The sequence below is a fragment of the Lynx rufus genome, unplaced genomic scaffold, assembly GCF_022079265.1.
Source record: "Lynx rufus isolate CCGP_SWC_20201006 ecotype Redwood Valley unplaced genomic scaffold, mLynRuf1.p SCAF_4, whole genome shotgun sequence".
NCBI lineage: Eukaryota > Metazoa > Chordata > Mammalia > Carnivora > Felidae > Lynx > Lynx rufus.
This window is the reverse complement of record NW_025814856.1, coordinates 19,378,709-19,404,205: the sequence shown is the minus strand read 5'-3', so window position 1 is coordinate 19,404,205 and position 25,497 is coordinate 19,378,709. Positions and strand designations below refer to the sequence as shown.

Genomic DNA, 25,497 nt, shown 5'->3' with positions numbered 1-25,497 from the left:
TTTATTTTTGTTGTCTGACTGTTGACGCTAGGACTTCCAGTATATGTTGAACAATAGTCGTGAGAGTGGAGATCCCTGTCATGTTCCTGACCTTAGGGAGAAAGACTTTAGTTTTTCCCCAGTGAGGATGATATTAGCTGTGGGCCTTTCATACATGGCCTTTATGATGTTGAGGTATGTTCCTTCTATCCCTGCTTTCTTGGGGGGTTTTATCAATAAAGGATGCTGAATTTTAATATAATAATTTTTAGAAATTAATAATAAATAAATAATATATTCTTATTAATATATTCTTAATCTCAGGAAACAAAATAAAAATTGGTTATGTAGATGTGGAGAGCTCTGTATTTAATTTAAACTCTTTAAAAAAGTATATTACCAGTTTTGTTTCTATCCTTGGAAGTTCTAATTCAGTGTTAAATCAGATATATATTATGGGACATACAGTATTCACACTAGGAGAATAAGACAAAGATCAAATAACCCACAAACTAGAAATACTGGCAATAATTTGCTTGGTTTTAAGACTCACACTTAAAAATCAGAGAGATGGTGGGGGCGCCTGGGTGGCTCAGTCAGTTGAGTGTCCAACTTCGGCTCAGGTCATGGTCTCACAGTTTATGGGGTTGAGCCCCACATGAGGCTCTCTGCTGTCAGCACGGAGCCTGCTCTGGATCTTCTGTCCCCCCTCTTCCTCTGCCCCTCCCCCACTTGTACTCATGTGTGTGTGCTCTCTCTCTCTCAAAAACAAATATAAACATCTAAAATAAAATAAAATAATATCTTAGAAAAACTGGAGAGATGGAAGGTCCTGCCTAAAGTATATGAGCTTTGGGATCAGTTCTGGGTACATAACCCGGCTCTACCACTCACTATGCAACACTGGAAAAAGTACTTTGGAGCCTCAGTTCCCTCATCAGGCAAAACAGAGCTCTTGTCTTGGAAATGCATAATAGCACTTCATTGTAACAATACATATGTAAGGGGCACCTGGGTAGCTCAGGTGGTTAAGCATCCAACTCTTGATATCAGCTCAGGTCATGATCTCATGGTTCGTGAGATTGAGCCCTGCATTGGGCTGTGCGCTGACAGCACGGAGCCTGCTTGGGATTCTCCTTCTCCCTCTCTCTCTGCCTCTCCCCTCCTCACACCCTGTGTCTCTCTCAAAATATAAATAAAGTTAAAAATGCATAAGTTATGGGGCGCCTGGGTGGCGCAGTTGGTTAAGCGTCCGACTTCAGCCAGGTCACGATCTCGCGGTCCGTGAGTTCGAGCCCCGCGTCAGGCTCTGGGCTGATGGCTCGGAGCCTGGAGCCTGTTTCCGATTCTGTGTTTCCTTCTCTCTCTGCCCCTCCCCCGTTCATGCTCTGTCTCTCTCTGTCCCAAAAATAAATAAACGTTGAAAAAAAAAATTAAAAAAAAAATGCATAAGTTAGACCATGTACCTGCCACCTTATATAAGCAGATGTACTCCATAATTAATAGCTGTTTTTTTAATGTTTATTTATTTATTTTTGAGAAAGAGAGAGAGAAAGCATGTGTGGGAGAGGGACAGAGAGAGGGAGACAGAGAATCTCAAGCAGGCTTCGCTCTGTCAGAGAAGAGCCCAACACAGGGCTTGAACTCACAATACGTGAGATCATGACCTGGGCTGAGAGTAAGAGTTAGATGCCTAATCAGCTGATCCACCCAGGCATCCCATTAGCTGTTCTTAATAGCTTCTGAAATAGATTTTGAAAAGGCAGAGCTATGATGTCTCTGTAAAGACTTATGGAAAAGGCATAAAAGTTTAAAATTACATATGATTAATATTTACTTATATTACTTTTTTCAAAGTAAGAAGGAAAAAAATTTAAAGGGTTAGTTCAAGTGAGAACCAGAGAAAACAGTCCTATTGATTTGGGGGCAATATGTCTTTTTCCTTTAGTAATGATATATGTAAAAGGTCTCACTCAAGGTTTTACATTTTCTACTGGGAGTAAAGGGATAAATGGAAAGAAGAGGAAGAAGGAAAAGAAAGAAGTGCAGTGGGATAGAGAAAAGACGGAAGAGGATAGAGACAAGCTGGGAGAGGAGGAATAGGGGAGGAGGGAGGGTGTAAGGAAAGAAGTAGGGAGGAGGATAGAACTATGTTCCTGATTTGTATGTTTATTAAAATGGACATATAAATACACCCCCCAATACACATACACACTTTGCTGAGTAAAAGTTATTAATGAAGGTGTAACAGCTCTGCAATTTACTGACAGGTATTCTTAATGGTCTTTGCCTTTTTCAAATATGATATAAACTCATTTCCAAGCTATCATGTATCTTTAAGTTTTCAGATTTGATTGCCAAATCTGATTGGTCTGTTCTCCATGTTTTATTATAAAGAGATATTGATACTTCTTGAATATTTCTCTTCCTTATTTACTGGTATGTATAATTACAGCTAAACTGCAACATAATGATTTATATACAACTTGGTGTCATTGGTTCAAGTTTACAATTTGCTTGGCACATAGTAATATTATTTTTGAAATTATTACTGCCTTTGATTTATTAAATAAATATAATACCATTTTATAACAGTACTGTTTGTGGCTGAGGAAGTAGGATCAGTAGCTATGCCATATGTAACATACAGTATTTTGCTAAGATTTTTATTGCTGAAGTTAGATTTAGAGAATACTGTCTGATCTATGGTACACCTGAATCCATATTATATCATACAAGGAGTCTGTGGTGTGTGCCAGGTAACCCTACTGACAGTCAAGAGAGGGTGAAATTTAATGAAACAAACAAGGACATAACTCTGTCACTTCAAAAGTTCACAAATAGCCAATTTAGGGTTTTACTTTTTTTTTTCTTTTCTAAGGAAGAACAGCACCACTCTGGGTTGGATCGACTTTATTAGATTTTGTGTTTCCTCCTTCCTAATGTGCTGTTCCACTTTTGTAAGAACACATTCACTTGTCAAGTCCCTTCTTAAGAAAGGAGCCATGAAAGGTAACTTCCACTTCCATGAATACTTTAAAATGGCTTTAGCTGGCCCTTACACTTAATTAGATAGTTTTGCTGTTAATACAATTCTGGCTGGCAAACCATTTCCTACAGAATTGTGAAGATACTACTTCATTATATCCTAGAATCTGGTATTACTGATAAAACTTTTGAGGTTGGTGTGATTCTTATTATTTTGTAAGAAGACTTGTTTTCCTGCCTGAAAACCTTTTAGGATCTTCTCTTCATCCCTGGAATACTGAAATATCTTACAATGCCTTGCTGTGGATTTTAGGCTTTTCCCCCATTCATTATATTAGGTATTTGGTGGGATCTTCCAATCCAAGACTCCTGGCTCTTTGGCTCTGGGAAATTCTCTTCTATCATTTCTTTAGGATCTCCTCTTTATTGCCTGTGTTCTTTTTCTGGAAATTATAGTATCTGATATTAGGCCCCCTGGACTGAACCTTTGTATTGCTCTTCTTTTTTCAAACATTTCCTATCTTTTTGTTTTATTTTCCCAGAAATAACATAAAATTATCTTACTGTTCTCTTTTTGAATGTTTTATTTGGGAAATCACATTCTCTATTTCTTTTTCAGAGTACTTTATTTTACATAATGGATCTTGACTCTCTCTGAGGGTGCTGAGAGATTTTTTTTTTTAAGTTCTTTACTAATCTCTGGCTGTCTTGAGGGCCGGGTTATTTCCTTCCAATGGTGCAAAGTATTTTGTTTATCCTGGTCTTTCTCTCTTTTCTATGGAAGGATTTTTTTTTTGGTTTCCTTTATTTTTTATTTTAACCATATCACTATCAATCTAATCTTTTCTTTCTTTTTTTAATATGAAATTTATTGTCAAATTGGTTTCCATACAACACCCAGTGCTCATCCCAACAGGTGCCCTCCTCAATGCCCATCATGCACTTTCCCCTCCCTCCCACCCCCATCAACCCTCAGTTTATTCTCAGTTTTTAAGAGTCTCTTATGGTTTGGCTCCCTCCCTAACTTTTTTTTTAATACCTGGTGATACTCAACTGTCTATCCCAATTTATTTATTTTTTTAATTAAAAAAAATTTTTTAACCTTTATTCATTTTTTTGAGAGAGACAGAGCATGAGTGGGGGAGGGGCAGAGAGAGAAAGAGACACAGAATCTGAAGCAGGCTCCAGGCTCCAAGCTGTCAGCACAGCCTGACATGGGGCCCGAACCCACGGACTATGAGATTATGACCTGAGCCGAAGTCGGATGCTTAACTGACCAAGCCACCTCAAGGTGCCCCTGTCCATCCCAATTTAAAAAGCACTAGAAGTGTGGGGAGTTTTTGCACATGGTGGGTGACTAGCAAAGTTTCTTTCTGGTAAGTGGAAGGGATCTGGTCATTACAATTTGAAACCCTTACATAACACAATATGGAGGGCTTTGTAATAAAGGTCCCAGAGTACACTCTTGTTGCCCAGTTCCCCCCAGGCAGTCTGTCTTTGTATTTGTTTATCTGAAATGACTGGCTGCCAGTCTTTCTACTCATGGCAGTGGGTTATTCCTTTTATATACTTTTAAGCAATCCCCCTGCCTTTTTAAGCACCAAGGTATGCTCCTCCATGATTCTGCAAACTGCTGGACAGAACATCTCTTTCATTAGCTAAAGTTTCTTCCACGTATACTGGGCTTCCTTCATCATTAATACTCTATCTACATTCCAGCTTCTAGAAATGAGTTCATATATTCCATTTATTGCTAGGCCCCCTCCCATTCTTTTTATTTTTCATTTCAATGACATCTTGAGAGGGTGAGGAGCTAAAGACTTGTACTAAAACATACATAAAGTATATGTATGACCAGGAAACAACCTGGACACTTTAAAGTTCAATGGACTTGATTTTTGTTTTTTTAAAGTTTAAGTTTTTCTTTTTCTTTTTTTTTTAAATTTTTTTCCAACTTTTATTTATTTTTGGGACACAGAGAGACAGAGCACGAACGGGGGAGGGGCAGAGAGAGAGGGAGACACAGAATCGGAAACAGGCTCCAGGCTCTGAGCCATCAGCCCAGAGCCTGACGCGGGGCTCGAACTCACGGACCACGAGATCGTGACCTGGCTGAAGTCGGACGCTTAACCGACTGCGCCACCCAGGCGCCCCTAGGACTTGATTTTAAGATAATGAGACAAAATCACTTGAGAATTGTATCAATTATTATATCTAGGAAGAAATAAAATTTGAATACTATCTACTCTAGCTTCCCATGCCAAAGTCTTAGAATGCTATATATGACAAATAACCATACCTCCTGCATAAATGCAGGACTATTTTTGAATGACAAATTAGTTAAGAATATTTTGAAGTAGAGATGTAGACAGTTCCCATTTGGAGTATATGCATACTCAGATAAATTGCATGGCTATAAAATGTAAAAGACACAGAAATCACCTGAAAAAATAAAGATACTAAAAGATGAAACAAAAGTGTACTCTGATTACTGAGATCTAGAATCAAGGAATTTGAGCTGGAAGAGACCTCACAGGATAATGCAGTCCAATTATTTAATATTCCAGAAGTGAAAATAAAAATTGAGATATATGGAGAACAAACTGAGGGTTACTGAAGGGGTTGTGGGAGGGGGGATGGGCTAAATGGGTAAGGGGCACTAAGGAATCTACTCTTGAAATAATTGTTGCACTATATGCTAACTAATTTGGATGTAAATTTAAAAAAATAAAAAATAAAATAAAAAAAAAACTGTGTGAGTTTCAGTGTGTAGAGCCAGTAAGTGCCCTTTGCTAAACCAAAAGAAACAACTACTCATCTTAAAAATGATCAAAGCTTAGTGTGGAATATAATAATGTCTTTTCATCACTAAAGAGAGTTTTGATCAGGTTCAAACTCTGTAAGAACTGAGCTAACATAAAGTAACTGAAATGCCCAAATGATATTCATACTTACTCATTACCCCAGTCCAGGCGCACGGTGATATGCCGCTTAACCTCCCGCACCTGATCCTGAGTGAGGTGACCAGACAGTAGCTGCCTTCGAAGGTCAATAAGTTCGTTCATCACATGGCGTAGCTTGTAGAAAAGATCTACTTTGTGTTTCTGAAAGGGCATTTTTGGTTTTGGGTGACATGAAAAAGGGATAGGGAAAAAGAATGAAAAAAGAAAGAGAAATAGTTAAACTAAGAAGTGTTCATTTCTCTGAATCTCTAAAAAAGGCAATGTAAAGAGGAGCATATTTAAGAATCTTAAAACAAAGTACTTAGTTCCTACTGTCTAAATATCTCTATATAGATAACATCTAACAAGTAATACAATTCATCTGGATCATGCAAAATACCATTTATCTCTACTCCATTCTGGACAATTCATTTTCCAGTAAATCAGAGTTACTAAACTTAATCAGAACACAAAGTTAGACTCATAGGAGTCTACAGCTGATTTCCCTGTCAGAAATTACTATGTATGTAACATCTCTGGTTTCTCTACAAGGGATACTCAAGTTGGGGAAGGGAAGAGAGAATCACTTGCCCTACTTTGAAGGAACTAAGGTTCCAATAAAAAGCCACAATCTCTGGAGCAATATTCACTCCAGGTTTCCAGGCCTCATCTAGTTTTAATTAGCTTTTGTAAACAATATGCATCCCTAGTGTCAAAGATATGAACTCTTTTCAGTTTAATAAAAAATGTCACCTTTTTAAGAGTTAAATGGAAACATCTTAATGAATTTAATTATGGACATGATAGGGCTTTTAACAGATAAAAAGTGTAAATGCCATGACAGTAGATACTTGATGAAAAAAGATTTACTTAAGAATACAGATTTAAAAACTAAAGTCTTATTTGCTCACAAGTGCAATCCTGGTTTGGAAATTTTTAGGTTTCTCTTTCGGTTACAGAGAAGCATGATTCTATATGATAATTAAAACTCTTGGAATGTAACTTTTCTATAAAGAATGCTTTTTAAAGTCAGATCAACCTGTACCATAGGGTTAGGAAAGCCTCTATCTAGAATTTCCTCTAAAAAGACACTTGCCAAAATAAGCTTGATTAAAGTTAACTATAAATAAAATTAATAATAAAGTAAATGACAAACCAGCAGAATCAGCTAATATTCATGGCAATGATCTTATGATTAAAATGTTCAAGACCTCATGCTACTTAGAATTCATCTAATGGAGCATTAGACTTTTAAAATCCATCTCACAGAGAAACTATTTTTTTTAATGTTTATTTATTTTTGAGAGAGGGACTGAGTGCAAGCAAGGGAGGGGCAGTGAGAGAGGGAGACACAGAATCTGAAGCAGGCTCCAGGCTCTGAGCTGTCAGCACAGAGCTCAATGTGGGGGTTGAACTCATGAACCACGAGATCATGACCTGAGCTGAAGTCAGACGCTTAACGGACTGAGCCACTCAGGCGCCCCTCACAGGCAAAGTATTTTTAAATAGAAGACCTTAGGAATCATGCACTCTAACTACATCATTGCTAATAGCATGAGATCCTTTTTCACTCAATGTTTATACAAAGAAAAGTTAAGTACCTTGATGGTACACAATGCTGGCAGAATGAACTTAAAAATCCTTGTCAGTTCATATAAAAAGGCCCAAGAATATTATATCATTTAGAATATTGAGATCTTAAGGTAAGCAAAAAAGGCAATGTGGTGTCTCCTTCCAGCATATTTATTTATTTTTGATAAAATAGGGCCACCAAAGTTTAAAATAGAAAATTAGATTATTTTCCCATCAAACCATACCCAATAATCCACTGCATACATACACACAAGCATTTATTCAATCACTTGATTACAAACGCTTATGAAGCACCTGATGAATGCTATCACTATGTTGTGATCAAAAGTCCCCACCCTACTCTTAAAAACTGAGAATAAACTGAGGGTTGATGGGGAGTGGGAGGGAGGGGAAAGTGGGTGATGGGCATTGAGGAGGGCACCTGTTGTGATGAGCAATGGGTGTTGTATGGTAACCAATTTGACAATAAATTTCATATTAAAAAAAAAAGTCCTTACTCTCGTGGCTTCATTCTAGAGAGCAGAGACAGACTGCAGACAAATAAATAATGGTAGTGATAAGTTCTAAAAATAAAATTATAGCAGAGTAGAAATAGTGGGTGGCAAAGGGTGGGTTGGCTGGGGAAGGGGGGGAAGGTAATACTTCAGGTAGGGTGGGCTTCTTTGGGAGCTAAACTTTAACTAGAAACCTGAATGAAACAAGGTGACAGCATTTGGGAAAACTGAGGAAGTTCAAATTTAAAACAAATTGAAAACAAAACTGGGGAAGTTTTAGAGGCATAAAAAGCAGCAAGAACAAATGCCTTGATGTGGAAGTGGACTTGGCATGTTCAGAGAGAAAAGAGAGGTCAGTGTACCTTCAGCAAAGTGAACAAGGGGGGAGAGTGGTGATGATGCAGTCAGAGAAGTACCAGAGACCAGATCAGGCAGGGCTTTGGTAAGCCATGTTAAAGGGTTTGGCTTTTATTCCAAGCAAGATGGAATGCCACTGAATATAGGGAGAAGAATGATGTGATAGGGTTAAGGCTTGAAAGCATCACTCTGAGTGCTGCTGAGAATAAACCACGAAAAGCCAAAAAGGAAGGCAGGGGTTCCAGTCAGCAGGCTATTTATTACAACAATCCACAGGATTACAGTTGACTAGACAAAGGTAAGAAGCATAATGTAAAACTTTTAGGGCTTGGGGTTTTGACATGTTTTGTAGGTTAAAGCTGTCAGGATCTGTGGATATATCAGATGTGGGATATGAGTGGAGTCAAGGATTTCTCTTTTTCTTGGCCTGGGAAGCATGACTGGAGGAGGGAAACAATGTTCAATTTTAACATGCTAGGTTTGACATTGAATTCTAGTATTTAGAGGTCATCTAGAGGAGTATCTAGCACAGGAAACAAAGGAGGAGGAAGGAGTGAAATGAGAGGAAAAGCAGGAGTGTACTGAATACAGGGTTTTAATGAGGACTTTGTCAAATGCACTGACTGAGAGGTTAAATAAAATACAGACTGAGAGTTAGCCACTGCATTTGGGTTTGTGGTGGCCATCACTGATTCCTATAAGGGCAGTTTTGATGAAATTGTTGGAGTGAATTCAAGAGTAATGGGAGAGAAGAAAAATGGGAACAGAACACAGACAACTCTTGTGGAATTTTCAGTAATTGGAAGCAGAGAAATAAGATAGTAGAATAATGCTGTGCAATCAGGGGAGGGGTTTTTTTCAATGAAACAAAATTTCAGGATACTCGTATGCTGAAGGGAACGATACAGTAAAAAGAAAAAAATTTGATGATGCAGATATTAAGTCTTTGAGTATCCAAGAAGAGATGGGTCCCCAAGAAGGGAAGCTCTGCTTAGGCTAGATATTCCATATATTGTCACAGAGGAAAAGCACAGAATACGGATAATGACAAAGGCATTTGGGAGATTTGGTGACAGGAAAACTAAATTTTTCCTCCAGGTGCTTTATTCTCAAGGAAAAAAAGAAGCAAGGTCATCAGCCGAGAGTGACTAGGGTGGGAGGGAGTGTTAGAGATTTCAGAATAGGGAAGAAGTTGTAAAAGTTCCACAGAGAGTGGTAACACAACCTCGACAAGAGGTAGAGAGTTCGACTGTCAGATGATTTTGAGTTTTGTGAACACTAATTAAAAGTGTGGTTGTGTGTGTTTTTTAAGCCAAGGGTAATAATGTATATTGATGCTGAAATATCATGTATGTAAGTATGTATGTATCACATATATGTATGTGTATGCATGTATATTTACGCACACACATATACACACATACACACAGTGTTTATGCAACACATACATGCACACATATACATACAATATCAATGCAAAAATATACTAATATACTCTTTTAAGGCATTAAACAGTCATTTATTAAGAGTTTCTAACAGACCATACTGTCCAAAGATGACTACAATACTCCCATCCCAAGTACTATTCTGCAAAAATGTGACCTTCACATGCGTCCAGTATGAGATAGAGTCTGTTTCTTCACACCTTTGAATCTAGGAAGGCCCTGAGACTGCTCTGATCAACTGAACACAACAGCAGGAAGCTAAAGCTAGTTCTAGAAGCTGCCCTTAACTTGTCCAGCAGCTTCAGCTTCCTGTCTCTTGGAATATATGCTCCTTCTGGAAGGTTCCCTCTTAGAATCCAGCTGTCATGCTGTTAAAAGCCCAAGCTGCATGGAAAGGCCATAAGGAGACACTCCATTAAGCAGTCCCACTGTGTGAGTGAGCCAACTTAGTTGCTATCCCTAGCCCAGGAGAACTTTCAGGAGATTACAGCCCCTACCAAAATCTGACTGCAACATGAGAAACCCTCTGTGAAAACCACCCAACTGAACTCACTCTATCCAGAGAAGAATGAAATATAATAAACAGTTGCTTTAAGCCACTAAGACTTGGAGTAGTTTGTTATGCAGATAATTGGAAAAACTGTACAGTATTTTCTCCAACTACAAAATCAGTTGTTTCTAATTATATGAAGTCAGGAATGCTAACTCTGCACTAAGAATGAAACGGGTCACATCATCAGAAAGCAGAACTATTATTACAATCAATGTGATGCTAATTTCTTTCTCCAGGCCAACCCAACGAGCTCTGTGACCAGAGCTCCTAGCACTAGAAGCTGCTCCACTAGCACTGCTCTGACACCACACTGCACTCTTGGGTGCAGAAAACATACACCATTCAAGGTGAGTAATCTTGAATTTGGGTTTGCTGGCAGAAAACATACACCATTCAAGGTGAGTAATCTTGAGTGACTGGCCACAGAGTACAAAATTTACCTAGGATCACTTGACACCACAGGACAGTTGAATGTCTCACTTTGGCTGAACGATGCTTTTCTACTGAGACTCTCCTGCTCCTCAGTAGATTAAAATAACAGTACAATTAGGTTGGTGGTAAGTTTTAGCTTTCCTGCATAATCATCCCTAGTTCCTGTCAAGGCTAAAATAAATGCAGGAGAATTTTTTTAAAGGGCGGGGAGAGTTAAGATGGCAGAGTAGTATGGAGACCCTGAGCTTGTCTTGCCCCTGAAATGCAGCTATATTAGCATAAAACCATTTTGAACACCTAGGAAATCGATCTGAGGATTAATGTAACAATCTGCATAATTTGAGCCAGAGAACTTGGCAGATACATAGTGCAGAGAGGTAAACTGAAGGAGAGAAAAGCCACGGAGCCATGGAGGGTAAGGAACCTTTTTTGTGGAGAGGACAGAGAAAGAGAAAGGGAGGGAGTGCAGCACGTTGGATCACACAAGAAAAGCACTACCCCCAAAAGAAGCTGGAGAGAAAGAGTGAAAACACAGGGGACTAGACAAGAAATCTGTTCCCCAAAACCATTGACAAAGAGAAAGGAGAGGGTTTTAACATCACCAAGATTCTATAAACAGTGGAGCAAAGAATCTAAAGGTCCAGAGTTCAGTGCCTGGTGGTACTCTGGTGAAGAAGTAGAGCAAACTCCCATGATTAGGCAGTGTGGTCTGAGGGGTCTGTGTACCACACAGGGAGAAGCAGTTCCCCAGCTTGGAGTGCATTTGGTAGAGGCCATGTGGTTTCTCCACAGGCAAAAGTCCTGGCAGACCATGGAGAGCTGCCACATTTACCGATATTGGAACAAAGACACCAGAATACAGCAAAACTTGGTGCCAGTTGTGTGTTCTGATTTACCATAAACTCTGAGCCTCTGTTGCTGCACAACATTTTCAGGGACAAGCCAGGACTTGCCATTGCTGGGCAAAACCCTCCTCCAGAGAATCAGCACGGGTCCAAAGCCGCAGGGCTCTCTGAAGTGTTGGGTTTTGAAACACAGCCCCATCTGAGATAAAAATCTAGAGTGAAGTAACACCTGGCAGCCAGACAGCTTGGACACAGACAGGGTAAAGGTGGGGACATGACGGAATCCTGAGATAAAGGAGGGGTGCTTGATAGTGTGTCTGTGAGGGCACAAAATTTCCAAGCCAGAGACTAGAGAGCTGGGTGAAGCCACTTTTACCTCATGGATAGACCACAGTGAGCTAAGAAGCACCACCAAGTGGCGAAGAGAGCCACTACACCAAGCTCCATGCTCCTGTGCCCTCCAGACACATCCCCCAGAAGATCAGCACAAATCCCTTCCACCTGCTTAGTCTACGGACTAAAGTGTGCTCCAAAGTATAAGTTCTAAGGGAACAGGATGCAGCTTCATTTGGATTTCATTCTGTTTGCTTGTTCATTTTCTTTGCTTCTGTTTTTACTTACATTGTTTTTTCTTTCTTCTTTCTTGGACACAGAAACAACAAAAATTTTTTTTTAATTTCTTAAAATTTCTGTTGGCAAGACAGCGGCATAGGAGGACGCTGGGCTCACCGCATCCTGTGGATCACTTAGATACCACCCACACCTGCCTAAATAACCCAGAAAACCACCAGAAGACTAGCACAATGGATTTTCTGGAGCCAAGCATAGACGGAAGGCCCACGGAAGAGGGTAGGAAGGGCGGAGAGGCGATGCGCACTACACGGACTGGCGGGAGGGAGCCAGGGCGGAGGGGCAGCTGGCCAGCAAAGCAGAGCCCCCGAGTCTGGCTTGCAAAAGCGGAGGGGCCGGATGGAGTGTTTTCCGACAGCAAGCGGGATGTAACATCTGGAAGGTTATAAGTTAACAGCTCTGCTTGGAGAGTAGGAGGGCTGGAGGACAACGGGAGGGAGAGTTGTTGAGCCCCGGACAACGGAGCTCAGCCTGGCGGGGAACAAAGGCGCTCGCCAGCACCATCTCCCTCGCCCAGCCCCCAGCCAAAATCCCAAAGGGAACCAGTTCCCATCACAGAACTTGCTTGCACCCCGCAAACACCCAACGCTGTGCTTCTGCGGATCCATCCCTCCGGCGGGTCTGACTCAATCCCGGTGCCACAGGGCCCCTCCTGAAGCGGATCTCCGAAGGAAAAGCGAGCTGAGCCTGGCCCTCCTGACCCTGTGCACCTTGCCGATCCACCCCAGCTAATACGCCAGATCCCCAGCACCACAAGCCTGGCAGTGTGCAAGTAGCCCAGACGGGCCACGCCACCCCACAGTGAATCCCGCCCCTAGGAGAGGGGAAGAGAAGGTGCACACCAGTCTGACTGTGGACCCAGGGTGGGCTGGAGGCAGACATCAGGTCTGACTGCGGCCCCGCCCACCAATGCAAGTTATTCAAGACAGCACAGGGGAAGTGCCCTGCAGTTCCGCACCACTCCAGGGACTATCCAAAATGACAAAGCAGAAGAATTCCCCTCAAAAAAACCTCCAGGAAATAATGACAGCTAACGAACTGATCAAAACAATATAACAGAAAGTGAATTTAGAATAATAGTCATAAAATTAATCGCTGGGCTTGAAAACAATATAAAGGACAGCAGAGAATTTATTGCTACAGAGATCAAGGGACTAAGGAACAGCCAGGAGGAGCTAAAAAATGCTATTAATGAGCTGCAAAATAAAATGGGAGACGACCACAGCTCGGATTGAAGAGGCAGAGGAGAGGATAGGTGAACTAGAAGATAAAATTATGGAAAAAGAAGAAGCTGAGAAAAAGAGAGATTAAAAAAAATCCAGGAGTATGAGGGGAAAATTAGAGAACTAAGTGATGCACTAAAGAGAAATAATCTACGCATAATTGGTATTCCAGAGGAGGAAGAGAGAGGGAAAGGTGCTGAAGGTGTACTTGAAGAAATAATAGCTGAGAACCTCCCTGATCTGGGGAAGGAAAAAGGCACTGAAATCCAAGAGGCACAGAGAACTCCCTTCAGACATAACTTGAATTGATCTTCTGCATGACATATCATAGTCAAACTGGCAAAATAAGAGGATAAAGAGAAAATTCTCAAAGCAGCCAGGGATAAACGTGCTCTAACATATAAAGGGAGACTGATAAGACTCGTGACGGATCTCTCTACTGAAACTTGGCAGGCCAGAAAGGAATGGCAGGAAAACTTCAATGTGATGAACAGAAAAAATATGCAGCTGAGAATCCTCTATCCAGCAAATCTGTCATTTAGAATAGAAGGAGAGACAAAGGTCTTCCAAACAAACAAAAACTGAAGGAATTCATCACCACTAAACCAGCCCTACAAGAAATCCTAAGGGGGATCCTGTGAGAAAGTACCAGAGACATCGCTACAGGCATGAAACCTACAGACATCACAGTGACTCTAAACCCATATTTTTCTATAATAACACTGAGTGTAAATGGATTAAATGCGCCAACCAAAGGACATAGGGTATCAGAATGATTAAAAAAACAAGACCCATCTAATGTTGTCTACAAGAGACTCATTTTAGACCTGAAGACACTTTCAGATTGAAAGTGAGGGGATGGAGAACTATTTACCATGCTACTGGAAGTCAAAAGAAAGCTGGAGTAGCCATACTTATATCAGGCAAACTAGACTTTAAATTAAAGGTTGTAACAAGAGATGAAGAAGGGCATTATATAATAATTACAGGGTCTATCCATCAAGAAGAACTAACAATTATAAATGTCTATGCGCCAAATACGGGAGCCCCCAAATATATAAAACAATTACAAACATAAGCAACCTTATTGATAAGAATGTGGTAATTGCAGGGGACTTTAATACCCTACTTACAACAATGGATAGATCATCTAGACACATGGTCAATAAAGAAACAAATAAGGAAACAATGACACATTGGATCAGATGGACTTGACAGATATATTTAGAACTCTGCATCCCAAAGCAACAGAATATACTTTCTTCTCCAGTGCACATGGAACATTCTCCAAGATAGATCACTACTGGGTCACAAAACAGCCCTTCATAAGTATACAAGAATTGAGATCATACCATGCATACTTTCAGACCACAATGCTATGAAACTTGAAATCAGCCACAGGAAAAAGTCTGGAAAACCTCCAAAAGCATGGAGGTTAAAGAACACCCTACTAAAGAATGAATGGGTCAACCGGGCAATTAGAGAAGAAATTTAAAAATATATGGAAACAAACGAAAATGAAAATACAACAATCCAAATGCTTTGGGATGCAGTGAAGGCAGTCCTGAGAGGAAAATACATTGCAATCCAGGCCTATCTCAAGAAACAAGAAAAATCCCAAATACAAAATCTAACAGCACACCTAAAGGAAATAGAAGCAGAAAAGCAAAGACACCCCAAACCCAGCAGAAGAAGAGAAATAATAAAGGTCAGAGCAGAAATAAACAATATAGAATCTAAAAAAACTGTAGAGCAGATCAATGAAATCAAGAGTTGGTTTTTTGAAAAATAAAAAAAAAACCTGATAAACCTCTAGCCAGGTTTCTCAAAGAGAAAAGGGAGACGAACCAAATAGATAAAATCATGAATGAAAAAGGAATTATTACATACAATCCCTCAGAAATACAAGCAATTATCAGGGAACACTATGAAAAATTATATGCCCACAACTGGACAACCTGGAAGAAATGGACAAATTCCTAAAAACCCACACACTTCCAAAACTCAAACAGGAGGAAATAGAAAGCTTGAACAGAACCATAACCAGCGAAGAAATTGAATCAGTTATCAAAATCTCCCCAAGGTGGGAGGGAGGGGAGGGTGGGTGATGGGTATTGAGGAGGGCACCTTTTGGGATGAGCACTGGGTGTTGTATGGAAACCAATTTGACAATAAATTTCATATATTAAAAAAAAATCTCCCCAAAAGTAAGAGTCCAGGACCAGATGGCTTCCCTGGGGAATTCTACCAGACATTTAAAGCAGAGATAATACCTATCCTTCTCAAGCTATTCCAAAAAACATAAACGGAAGGAAAACTTCCAGACTCATTCTATGAAGCCAGTATTACTTTGATTCCTAAACCAGACAGAGACCCAGTAAAAAAAGAGAACTGCAGGCAATATCTCTGATGAATATGGGTGCAAAAACTCTCAATAAGATACTAGCAAATCGAATTCAACAGCTTATAAAAAGAATTATTCACCATGATCAAGTGGGATTCATTCCTGGGATGCAGGGCTGGTTCAACATTCACAAATCAATCAACGTGATACATCACATTAATAAAAGATAAGAACCGTATGATCCTGGCAATCAATGCAGAAAAAGCATTTGACAAAATTCAGCATCCTTTCTTAATAAAAACCCTCGAGAAAGTCGGGATAGAAGGAACATACTTAAACATCATAAAAGCCATTTATGAAAAGCCCACAGCTAATATCATCCTCAATGGGGAAAAACTGGGAGCTTTCCCCCTGAGATCAGGAACATGGCAGGGATGTCCACTCTCACCGCTGTTGTTTAACATAGTGTTGGAAGTGCTAGCATCAGCAATCAGACAACAAAAGGAAATCAAAGGCATCAAAATTGGCAAGATGAAGTCAATCTTTCTTTCACTTTTTGCAGATGACATGATAATATCCCGATAGACTCCATCAAAAGTCTGCTAGAACTGATACATGAGTTCAGCAAAGTCGCAGGATACAAAATCAGTGTACAGAAATCAGTTGCATTCTTATACACTAATAATGAAGCAACAGAAAGACAAATAAAGAAACTGATCCCATTCACAATTGCACCAAGAAGCATAAAATACCCAGGAATAAATCTAACTAAAGATGTAAAAGATCTGTCTACTGGAAACTATAGAAAGCTTATGAAGGAAATGGAAAAAGATATAAAGAAATGGAAAAACATTCCATGCTCATGGGTTGGAAGAATAAATATTGTTAAAATGTCAATACTACCAAAGCTATCTACACATTCAATGCAATCCCAATCAAAATTGCACCAGCATTCTTCTCAAAGCTAGAACAAGCAATCCTAAAATTTGTATGGAACCACCAAAGGCCCCGAATAGCCAAAGTAATTTTGAAGAAGAAGACCAAGGCAGGAGGCATCACAATCCCAGACTTTAGCCTCTACTACAAAGCTGTAATCCTCAAGACAGCATGGTATTGGCACAAAAACAGACACATAGACCAATGGAATAGAATAGAAACCCCAGAACTAGAACCATAAACGTATGGCCAACTAATATTTGACAAAGCAGGAAAGAATATCCAGTGGAAAAAGGACAGTCTCTTTAACAAATGGTGCTGGGAGAACTGGACAGCAACATGCAGAAGGTTGAAACTAGACCACTTTCTCACACCATTCACAAAAATAAACTCAAAATGGATGAAGGACCTGAATGTGAGACAGGAAACCATCAAAACCCTAGAGGAGAAAACAGGAAAAGACCACTCTGACCTCAGCCACACCAATTTCTTACTTGTCACATCCACAAAGGCAAGGGAATTAAAAGCAAAAATGAACTATTGGGACCTCATGAAGATAAAAAGCTTCTGCACAGCAAAGGAAACAATCAACAAAACTAAAAGGCAACCAACGGAATGGGAAAAGGTATTTGCAAATGACATATCGGACAAAGGGCTAGTATCCAAAATGTATAAAGAGCTCACCAAACTCCACACCCAAAAAACAAATAACCCAGTGAAGAAATGGGCAGAAAACATGAATAGACACTTCTCTAAAGAAGACATCCGGATGGCCAACAGGCACATGAAAAGATGCTCAACGTCGCTCCTCATCAGGGAAATACAAATCAAAACCACACTCAGATATCCCCTCACGCCAGTCAGAGTGGCCAAAATGAACATATCAGGAGACTATAGATGCTGGAGAGGATGTGGAGAAACGGGAACCCTCTTGCACTGTTGGTGAGAATGCAAACTGGTGCAGCCGCTCTGGAAAACAGTGTGGAGGTTCCTCACAAAATTAAAAATAGACCTACCCTATGACCCAGCAATAGCACTGCTAGGAATTTACCCAAGGGATACAGGAGTACTGATGCATAGGGGCACTTGTACCCCAATGTTTATAGCAGCACTCTCAACTTTAGCCAAATTATGGAAACAGCCTAAATGTCCACCAAATGATGAATGGATAAAGAAATTGTGGTTTATATACACAATGGAGTACTACATGGCAATGAGAAAGAATGAAATATGGCCCTTTGTACCAATGTGGATGGAACTGGAAAGTGTGATGCTAAGTGAAATAAGCCATACAGAGAAAGACAGATACCATATGTTTTCACTCTTTTGTGGATCCTGAGAAACTTAACAGAAGACCATGGGGGAGGGGAAGGAAAAACAAAAGAAAAAAGAGGTTAGAGTGGGAGCGAGAGCCAAAGCATAAGAGACTCTTAAATACTGAGAACAAACTGAGGGTTGATGGGGGGGTTGGAGGGAGGGAATGGTAGGTGATGGGCATTGAAGAGGGCATCTTTTGAGATGAGCACTGGGTATTGTATGGAAACCAATTTGACAATAAATTTCATATACTAAAAAAAAATTAAAAAAAATAAAATAAATAAAATAAATTTTTTGTTAATTTTATTAAAAAAATTTTTTAATGTTTATTTATTTTTGAGAGATAAAGACAGAATGCGAGTGGGTTAGGGGCAGAGAGAGAGGGAGACACAGAATCCAAAGCAGGTTCCAGGCTCTGAGCTGTGAGACAGAGTCCGATGTGGGGCTCGAAATCACAAGCTATGAGATCATGACCTGAGCCATAGTCGCATGCTCAACCGACTAAGCCACCCAGGCGCCCCGAGAATTTGTTATTTCTAAATTCTATTTTATTATTTAAAATCTTTTTAATTTAAAAATATTTTTAACTTTTTCCTTTCTCTTTTCTCTCTTTCCTATCAAGCTTCTCTCAAAAAGCTGACAGAAATACATATACAATCTAGCTTCCTTTATTTGATTGTTTTGTGTTTTTTTAGTTTTTAATTTTAATTTTTAGTTTTATTAATTTCTTTTTTTCCTCCAAAATGACAAGAGTAGGGATTCACCCTCAAAAAAAGAACAGGAAGAAATGATGGCCCTGATTTAATCAACATAGGTATAAGTAAGATGTGTGAACTAGACAGCTAGGGTTGAAAAAAGCATAGAAGACACCAGAGGATCCCTTTATGCAAAGCTAAAGAACTAAAATCCAGTCAGGCCAAAATTAAAAATGCTATAATGGAGACACAATCTGGAATGGATTCATGATGGCAAGCATGGGTGAAGCATAGCAGTGAAACAGTGATACAGAAGATAAAATTATGGAAAATAATGAAGCAGAAAGAAGAGGGAAGCAAAGGCAAAAAATCATGACATAAACAAGACTTAGAGAAATCCATGACAGTAACAGTCATTTCAAAGGAGTCCCAGAATATGAAGAGAGAGAGTAAAAGGGGAAGAAGGTTTATGTGAGCAAATTATAGCTGAAAACTTTCTTAATCTGGGGAAGGACACAGACATCAAAATCGAAGAAACACAGAGAACTCCCATTAGATTCAACAAAAACCAACCATCACCAAGGCATATCATAGTCAAATTCACAAAATACACAGACAAAGAATCATGAAAGCAAGAAGGGGAAAAAAGTACTTAACCTACAAGGAAAGACATAAGATTTGTAGCAAATCTGTCCTCAGAAATTTGGCAGGCCAGAAAGGAGTGGCAGGATATATTCAATGTGCTGAATGGAAAAATATCTAGCCAAGAATTCTTTAACCAGCAAGGCTGTCCATTCAGAATGGAAGGAGAGATAAACAGTTTCCCTGACAAACAAAAACTAAAGGAGTTCATTACCACTAAACAATTCCTACAAGAAGTATTAAGGGGTACTCTTTGAGTTGAGAATAAACAAACAAAACAGACCAAAAGCAAGAGAGACTAGAAAGGCCGCAAGAACATCACCAGAGGAGGAGCCAAGATGGCAGAACAGCATGGAAGGTTTTTTTTGTGTCTCACGTCCATGAAATACAGTTAGATCAACACTAAACCATCCTGCACACCTAGAAAACTGATTTGAGGAATAACACAACAATATGCACAATCTGAACCACAGAACTCAGAAGGTATGCAGTGCAGAAAGGTGAATGGGGGAGAGAGAAGCTGCAGAGGGCAGGGGGCTGTTTTTGCTTGTGGAGAGAGGATGGAGATCGGGGAGAGTATGGGAAAAGAACCCCCCAAAAGCAGCTGGAGAGAAAGTGGAAAAGTGGAAACAGCCACAGAGACTGAACTAAAAAGGGAGAAAAGAAAAAAGAGAGGGTTTAGATTTCATTAAGACCCTGTAAACAGGGGAAGATCAGAGTCTGAAACTCTGCAGCTCAATGCCTGGCAGTGCTCTGGTAAGAAGGGCTAATCCCCAGGAGCAGAGTGAAGTCCGAGGATCCTTGGGCCACAAAGGGAGAGGCAGTTCCCCTACTGGGAGGACATTTGGTAGAGGCTGTGGTGGTACCCCCACAGGCAAAGGCCCCAGTAGACCCCAGAGAACAACCACATTTGCTGGTGCTGGAACAAGGTTGTTAAGGATGAAGCCTGGTGCCAGATGTGTGTTGTGATTCTCCATAATCCCTGAAATCCTTCTGCTACACAATCGCGTGAACTTTTTCTGGGGCAGGCTGGCACTCAGCTTCAGTCTCTAGGCATTGGCAGCAGCATGGTCCCGTGAACGTTCCTGGGTGCAGCAGGCACCCAGTCATTGCTCAGTGAGACCCTCCTGCAGAGGAGCAAAACAGGTCAAAGTCACAGTCCCTCACCAGTAAGGGGTCAGGAAAAACAGCTGTATCTGAGATAAAACTCAGGAGGGAGGTGCTCACTGGCAACCTTACAGTCTGGTCACAGACAGTGTAAAAGCGGGAAGCTGACTGAATTTGGAGGCAAAGGACGGTTGCATGATTGCTGATCAGGGAGAACAGAGTTCCATTACGAGAGACTGGGGTAGCTGGGTGATGCCATTTTCACCACTCCTGCACATGCGCATACACACCTACAAACCCCACAACAATCCACCCCAGTAAGCTACGCAGTGCAATCTAGTGGAGAACAAAGCCATTACACTAAGCCCTGCCCAACTGGGCCAACCTTGCTCTTCAGGAGCACCCGTACTTTGACTTCTAGGGGAAAACAATGTAATTTCAATCGTATTTCATTCTGTTTGCTGGTCCATCTATTCAGTTTTCTTTTCTTTTTTCCTTTTTCATTTCTTTTCTTTTTATTGAATACAGAAAGAGAAAAAAATTATTTTTATTTTCAATTTCAATCCCAATCAAAATTGCACCAGCATTCTTCTTGAAGCTAGAACAAGCAATCCTAAAATCTGTATGGAACCACAAAAGATCCCGAACAGCCAAAGTAATATTGAAGAAGAAAACCAAAATAGGAGGCATAAGAATCCCAGACTTTGGCCTCTACTACAAAGCTGTAATCTTCAAGACATCATAGTATTGGCACAAAAACAGACACATAGACCAATGGAATAGAATAGAGACTCCAGAATTGGACTCACAAAAGTATGGCCAACTAATCTTTGACAAAACAGGAAAGAATATCCAGTGGAAAAAGGACAGTCTCTTTAACAAATGGTGCTGGGAGAACTGGACAGCAACATGCAGAAGGTTGAAACTAGACCACTTTCTCACACCATTCACAAAAATAAACTCAAAATGGATGAAGGACCTGAATGTGAGACAGGAAACCATCAAAACCCTAGAGGAGAAAACAGGAAAAGACCACTCTGACCTCAGCCACACCAATTTCTTACTTGTCACATCCACAAAGGCAAGGGAATTAAAAGCAAAAATGAACTATTGGGACCTCATGAAGACAAAAAGCTTCTGCACAGCAAAGGAAACAATCAACATAACTAAAAGGTAACCAACACAATGGGAAAAGGTATTTGCAAATGACATATCGGACAAAGGGCTAGTATCCAAAATCTGTAAAGAACTCACCAAACTCCACACCCGGAAAGCAAATAATCCAGTGAAGAAATGGGCAGAAAACATGAATAGACACTTCTCTAAAGAAGACATCCAGATGGCCAACAGGCACATGAAAAGATGCTCAACATCGCTCCTCATCAGGGCAATACAGATCAAAACTACACTGAGATATCACCTCACACCAGTCAGAGTGGCTAAAATGAACAAATCAGGAGACTATAGATGCTGGAGAGGATGTGGAGAAATGGGAACCCTCTTGCACTGTTGGTGAGAATGCAAATTGGTGCAGCCACTCTGGAAAACAGTGTGGAGTTTCCTCACAAAATTAAAAATAGACCTACCCCATGACCCAGAAATAGCACTGCTAGGAATTTACCCAAGAGATACAGGAGTGCTGATGCATAGGGGCACTTGTACCCCAATGTTTATAGCAGTAGTTTCAACAACAGCCAAATTACAGAAAGAGCCTAAATGTCCATCAACTGATGAATGGGTGAAGAAATTGTAGTTTATGTACACAATGGAATACTATGCGGCAGTGAGAAAGAATGAAATATGGCCTTTTGTTGCAACGTGGATGGAACTGGAGAGTGTTATGCTAAGTGAAATAAGTGATGCAGAGAAAGACAGATACCTTATTTTTTCACTCTTATGTAGGTCCTGAGAAACTTAACAGAAGACCAGAGGGAAGGGGAACGGGTAAATAAAAAGTTACACAGAGGGAATGAAACAAACCATAAGACACTCTTAAAAACTGAGAACAAACTGAGGGTTGATGGGGGGTGGGAGGGAGGGGAAAGTGGGTGATGGGCATTGAGGATGGCACCTGTTGGGATGAGCACTGGGTGTTGTATGGAAACCAATCTGACAATAAATTTCATATTGAAAAAACTGTCCTTTTATGTGAGAGAAATAAAAATGAAGGGAACAATAAAAAACAATAAAAATAATTTTCTTAAATTTTTCCTACTATATTTTTTGCTTTATTGAAAAATTTTCAAATTCTGTTTTACTTCAACCATTTCAGTTTATTTCACTGTATTCATTTCTTCAACTTTTCAAACGTTTTCCTTCCCCCCCCTTTCTTCTCTAATCTATCAAGCCCCTTTCAACACCCAGACCAAAACACACCTAGGATCTAGCTTCCTTTATTTGACTTTGTGTGTGTGTGTGTGTGTGTGTTGTTTTTAATTGTTTAATTTTAATTTTTTAATTTTAATTATTTTTAACCTCATTCTTTTTCTTCTTCAAAATGATGAAACAAAGGAATTCACCCCAAAAGAAAGAGCAGGAAGAAACAACAGTCAGGGACTTAACCAACACAGATACAAGCAAGATGTCTGAACCAGAATTTAGAATCACGATAATAAGAATACTAGCTGGGGTCGAAAATAGATTAGAATTCCTTTCTGCAGAGATAAAAGAAGTAAAAGCTAGTCAGGATGAAGTAAAAAATGCTATAACTGAGCTGCAATCTCTAATGGATGCCGTGGTGGCAAGGATGGATGAGGCACAGCAGAGAATCAGCGATGTAGAGGACAAACTTATGGAGAATAATGAAGTAGAAAAAAAAGAGGGAGACTAAGGCAAAAGAGCACGATTTAAGAATTAGAGAAATCAGTGACTCATTAAAAAGGAACATCAGAATCATAGGGGTCCCAGAAGAGGAAGAGAGAGAAAAAGGGGTAGCGGGGTTATGTGAGCAAATCATAGCAGGAAACTTTCCTGACCGGGGGAAAGACACAGACATCAAAATCCAGGAAGCAAAGAGGACTCCCTTTAGATTCAACAAAAGCTGACCATCAACAAGGTATATCATAGTCAAATTCACAAAATACTCAGGCAAGGAAAGAATCATTAAAGCAGCAAGTGAAAAAGAATTCCTTAACTTACAAGGGAAGACAGATGAGGTTTGCAGCAGACCTATCAACAGAAACTTGGCAGGCCAGAAAGGAGTGGCAGGATATATTCAATATGCTGAATTAGAAAAATTTGCAGCCAAGAATTCTTTATCCAGCAAGGCTCTCTTCAAAATAGAAGAAGAGATTAAAAGTTTCCCAAACAAAAATTAAAGGAGTTTGTGACCACTAAACCAGCCTTGCAAGAAACTTTAAAGGGGACTCTCTCAGTGAGAAAAGATTTTAAAAATTAAATAAATAAATAATAATAATAATAATAATACATACATACAAACAAAAAGCAATAAACACTAGAAACACCAAGAGAACACTACCAGAAACTCCAACTCTACAAGAAACACAATGACAATAAATTCCTATCTTTCAATACTCATTCTAAACGTCAATGGACTAAATGTTCCAATCAACTACAACGGACTAAATGCTCCAAATCAAATCAATACTTCATAATAAAAATAAGGGGATAGAGAACCATCTATCATGCTAATGGTCAACAAAAGAAAGCCGGAGTAGCCATACTTCTATCAGACAGTCTAGAGTTTAAAATAAAGACTGTGTCAAGAGATGAAGAAGGGCATTATATCATAATTAAGGGGTCTATCCACCAAGAAGACCTAAAAATTTTAAACATTTATGCTCCAAATGTGTGAAAACCCAAATATATAAATTAATCACAAATATAATGAAACTCATTGATAATAATACCATAATAGTAGGGGACTTCAACACCCCACCTACAACAATGGACAGATCATCTAACCAGAAAATCAACAAGGAAACAATGGCTTTGAATGACACATTGGACCAGATGGACTTAACAGATATACTCAGAACATTTCAACCTAAAGTAGCGAAATACACATTCTTCCTCAGTGCACATGGAACTTTCTCCAGAATAGACCACATACCTGGACACAAATCAGCCCTCAGCAAGTACAAAAAGATCGAGATCATACCATGCATATTTTCAGATCACGCTATGAAACTCGAAATCAACCACAAGAAAAAATTTGGAAAGGTAACAAATACTTGGGAGACTAAAGAACATCCTACTAAAGAATGAACAGGCCAACCAAGAAGTTAAAGAGGAAGTTAAAAAGTACATGGAAGCCTACGAAAAGGATAACACCACAGCCCAAAACCTCTGGGACACAGCAAAGGCAGTCATAAAACGAAAGTATATAACAATCCAGGCCTTCCTAAAGAAGGAGGAAAGGTCTCAGATACACAACCTAACCTTACACCTTAAAGAGCTGGCAAAAGAACAAAATAAAACCCCAAACCAGCAGAAGACAGGAAATAATAAAGATTAGAGCAGAAATCAGTGTTACTGAAACCACACCAAACCAAACCAAACCAAACAAAAAACAAAACAAAATAAAAAAAAACACTAGAACATAGAACAGATCAATGAAACCAGAAGCTGGTTCTTTGAAAGAATTAACAAAATTGATAAACCACTATCCAGGTTGATCAAAAAGTAAGAGAAAAGGACCCAAATAAATAAAATCAAGAATGAAAGAGGAGAGATCACAACCAATACAGCAGAAATAAAAACAATAATAAGAGAATGTTATAACCAATTATATGTCAATAAAATGGGAAATCTGGAAGAAATGAACAAATGCCTAGAAACATATGCACTACCAAACCTGAAACAGGAAGAAACAGAAAATTTGAACAGATCCATAACCAGTAAAGAAATTGAATTAGTAATCAAAACTCTCCCTAAAAACAAGAGTCCAGGGCCAGATGGCTTCCCAGGGTAATTGTACCAAACATTTAAGGAAGAGTTGACACCTATTCTCCTG

The 25,497-nt window shown here is 39.6% G+C and overlaps 1 protein-coding gene across 1 annotated transcript in view; it reads right to left on the bottom strand.

The window, feature by feature from the left end:
- Window positions 1–25,497, bottom strand: part of DOCK3 (dedicator of cytokinesis 3) — a 539,924-nt gene that overhangs the window by 225,627 nt on the left and 288,800 nt on the right. Inside the window, exon 6 of the mRNA XM_047095185.1 lies at window positions 5,923–6,071. Coding sequence (XP_046951141.1) covers window positions 5,923–6,071 — 149 coding nt within the window. The remainder of the gene's footprint in view (window positions 1–5,922; window positions 6,072–25,497) is intronic.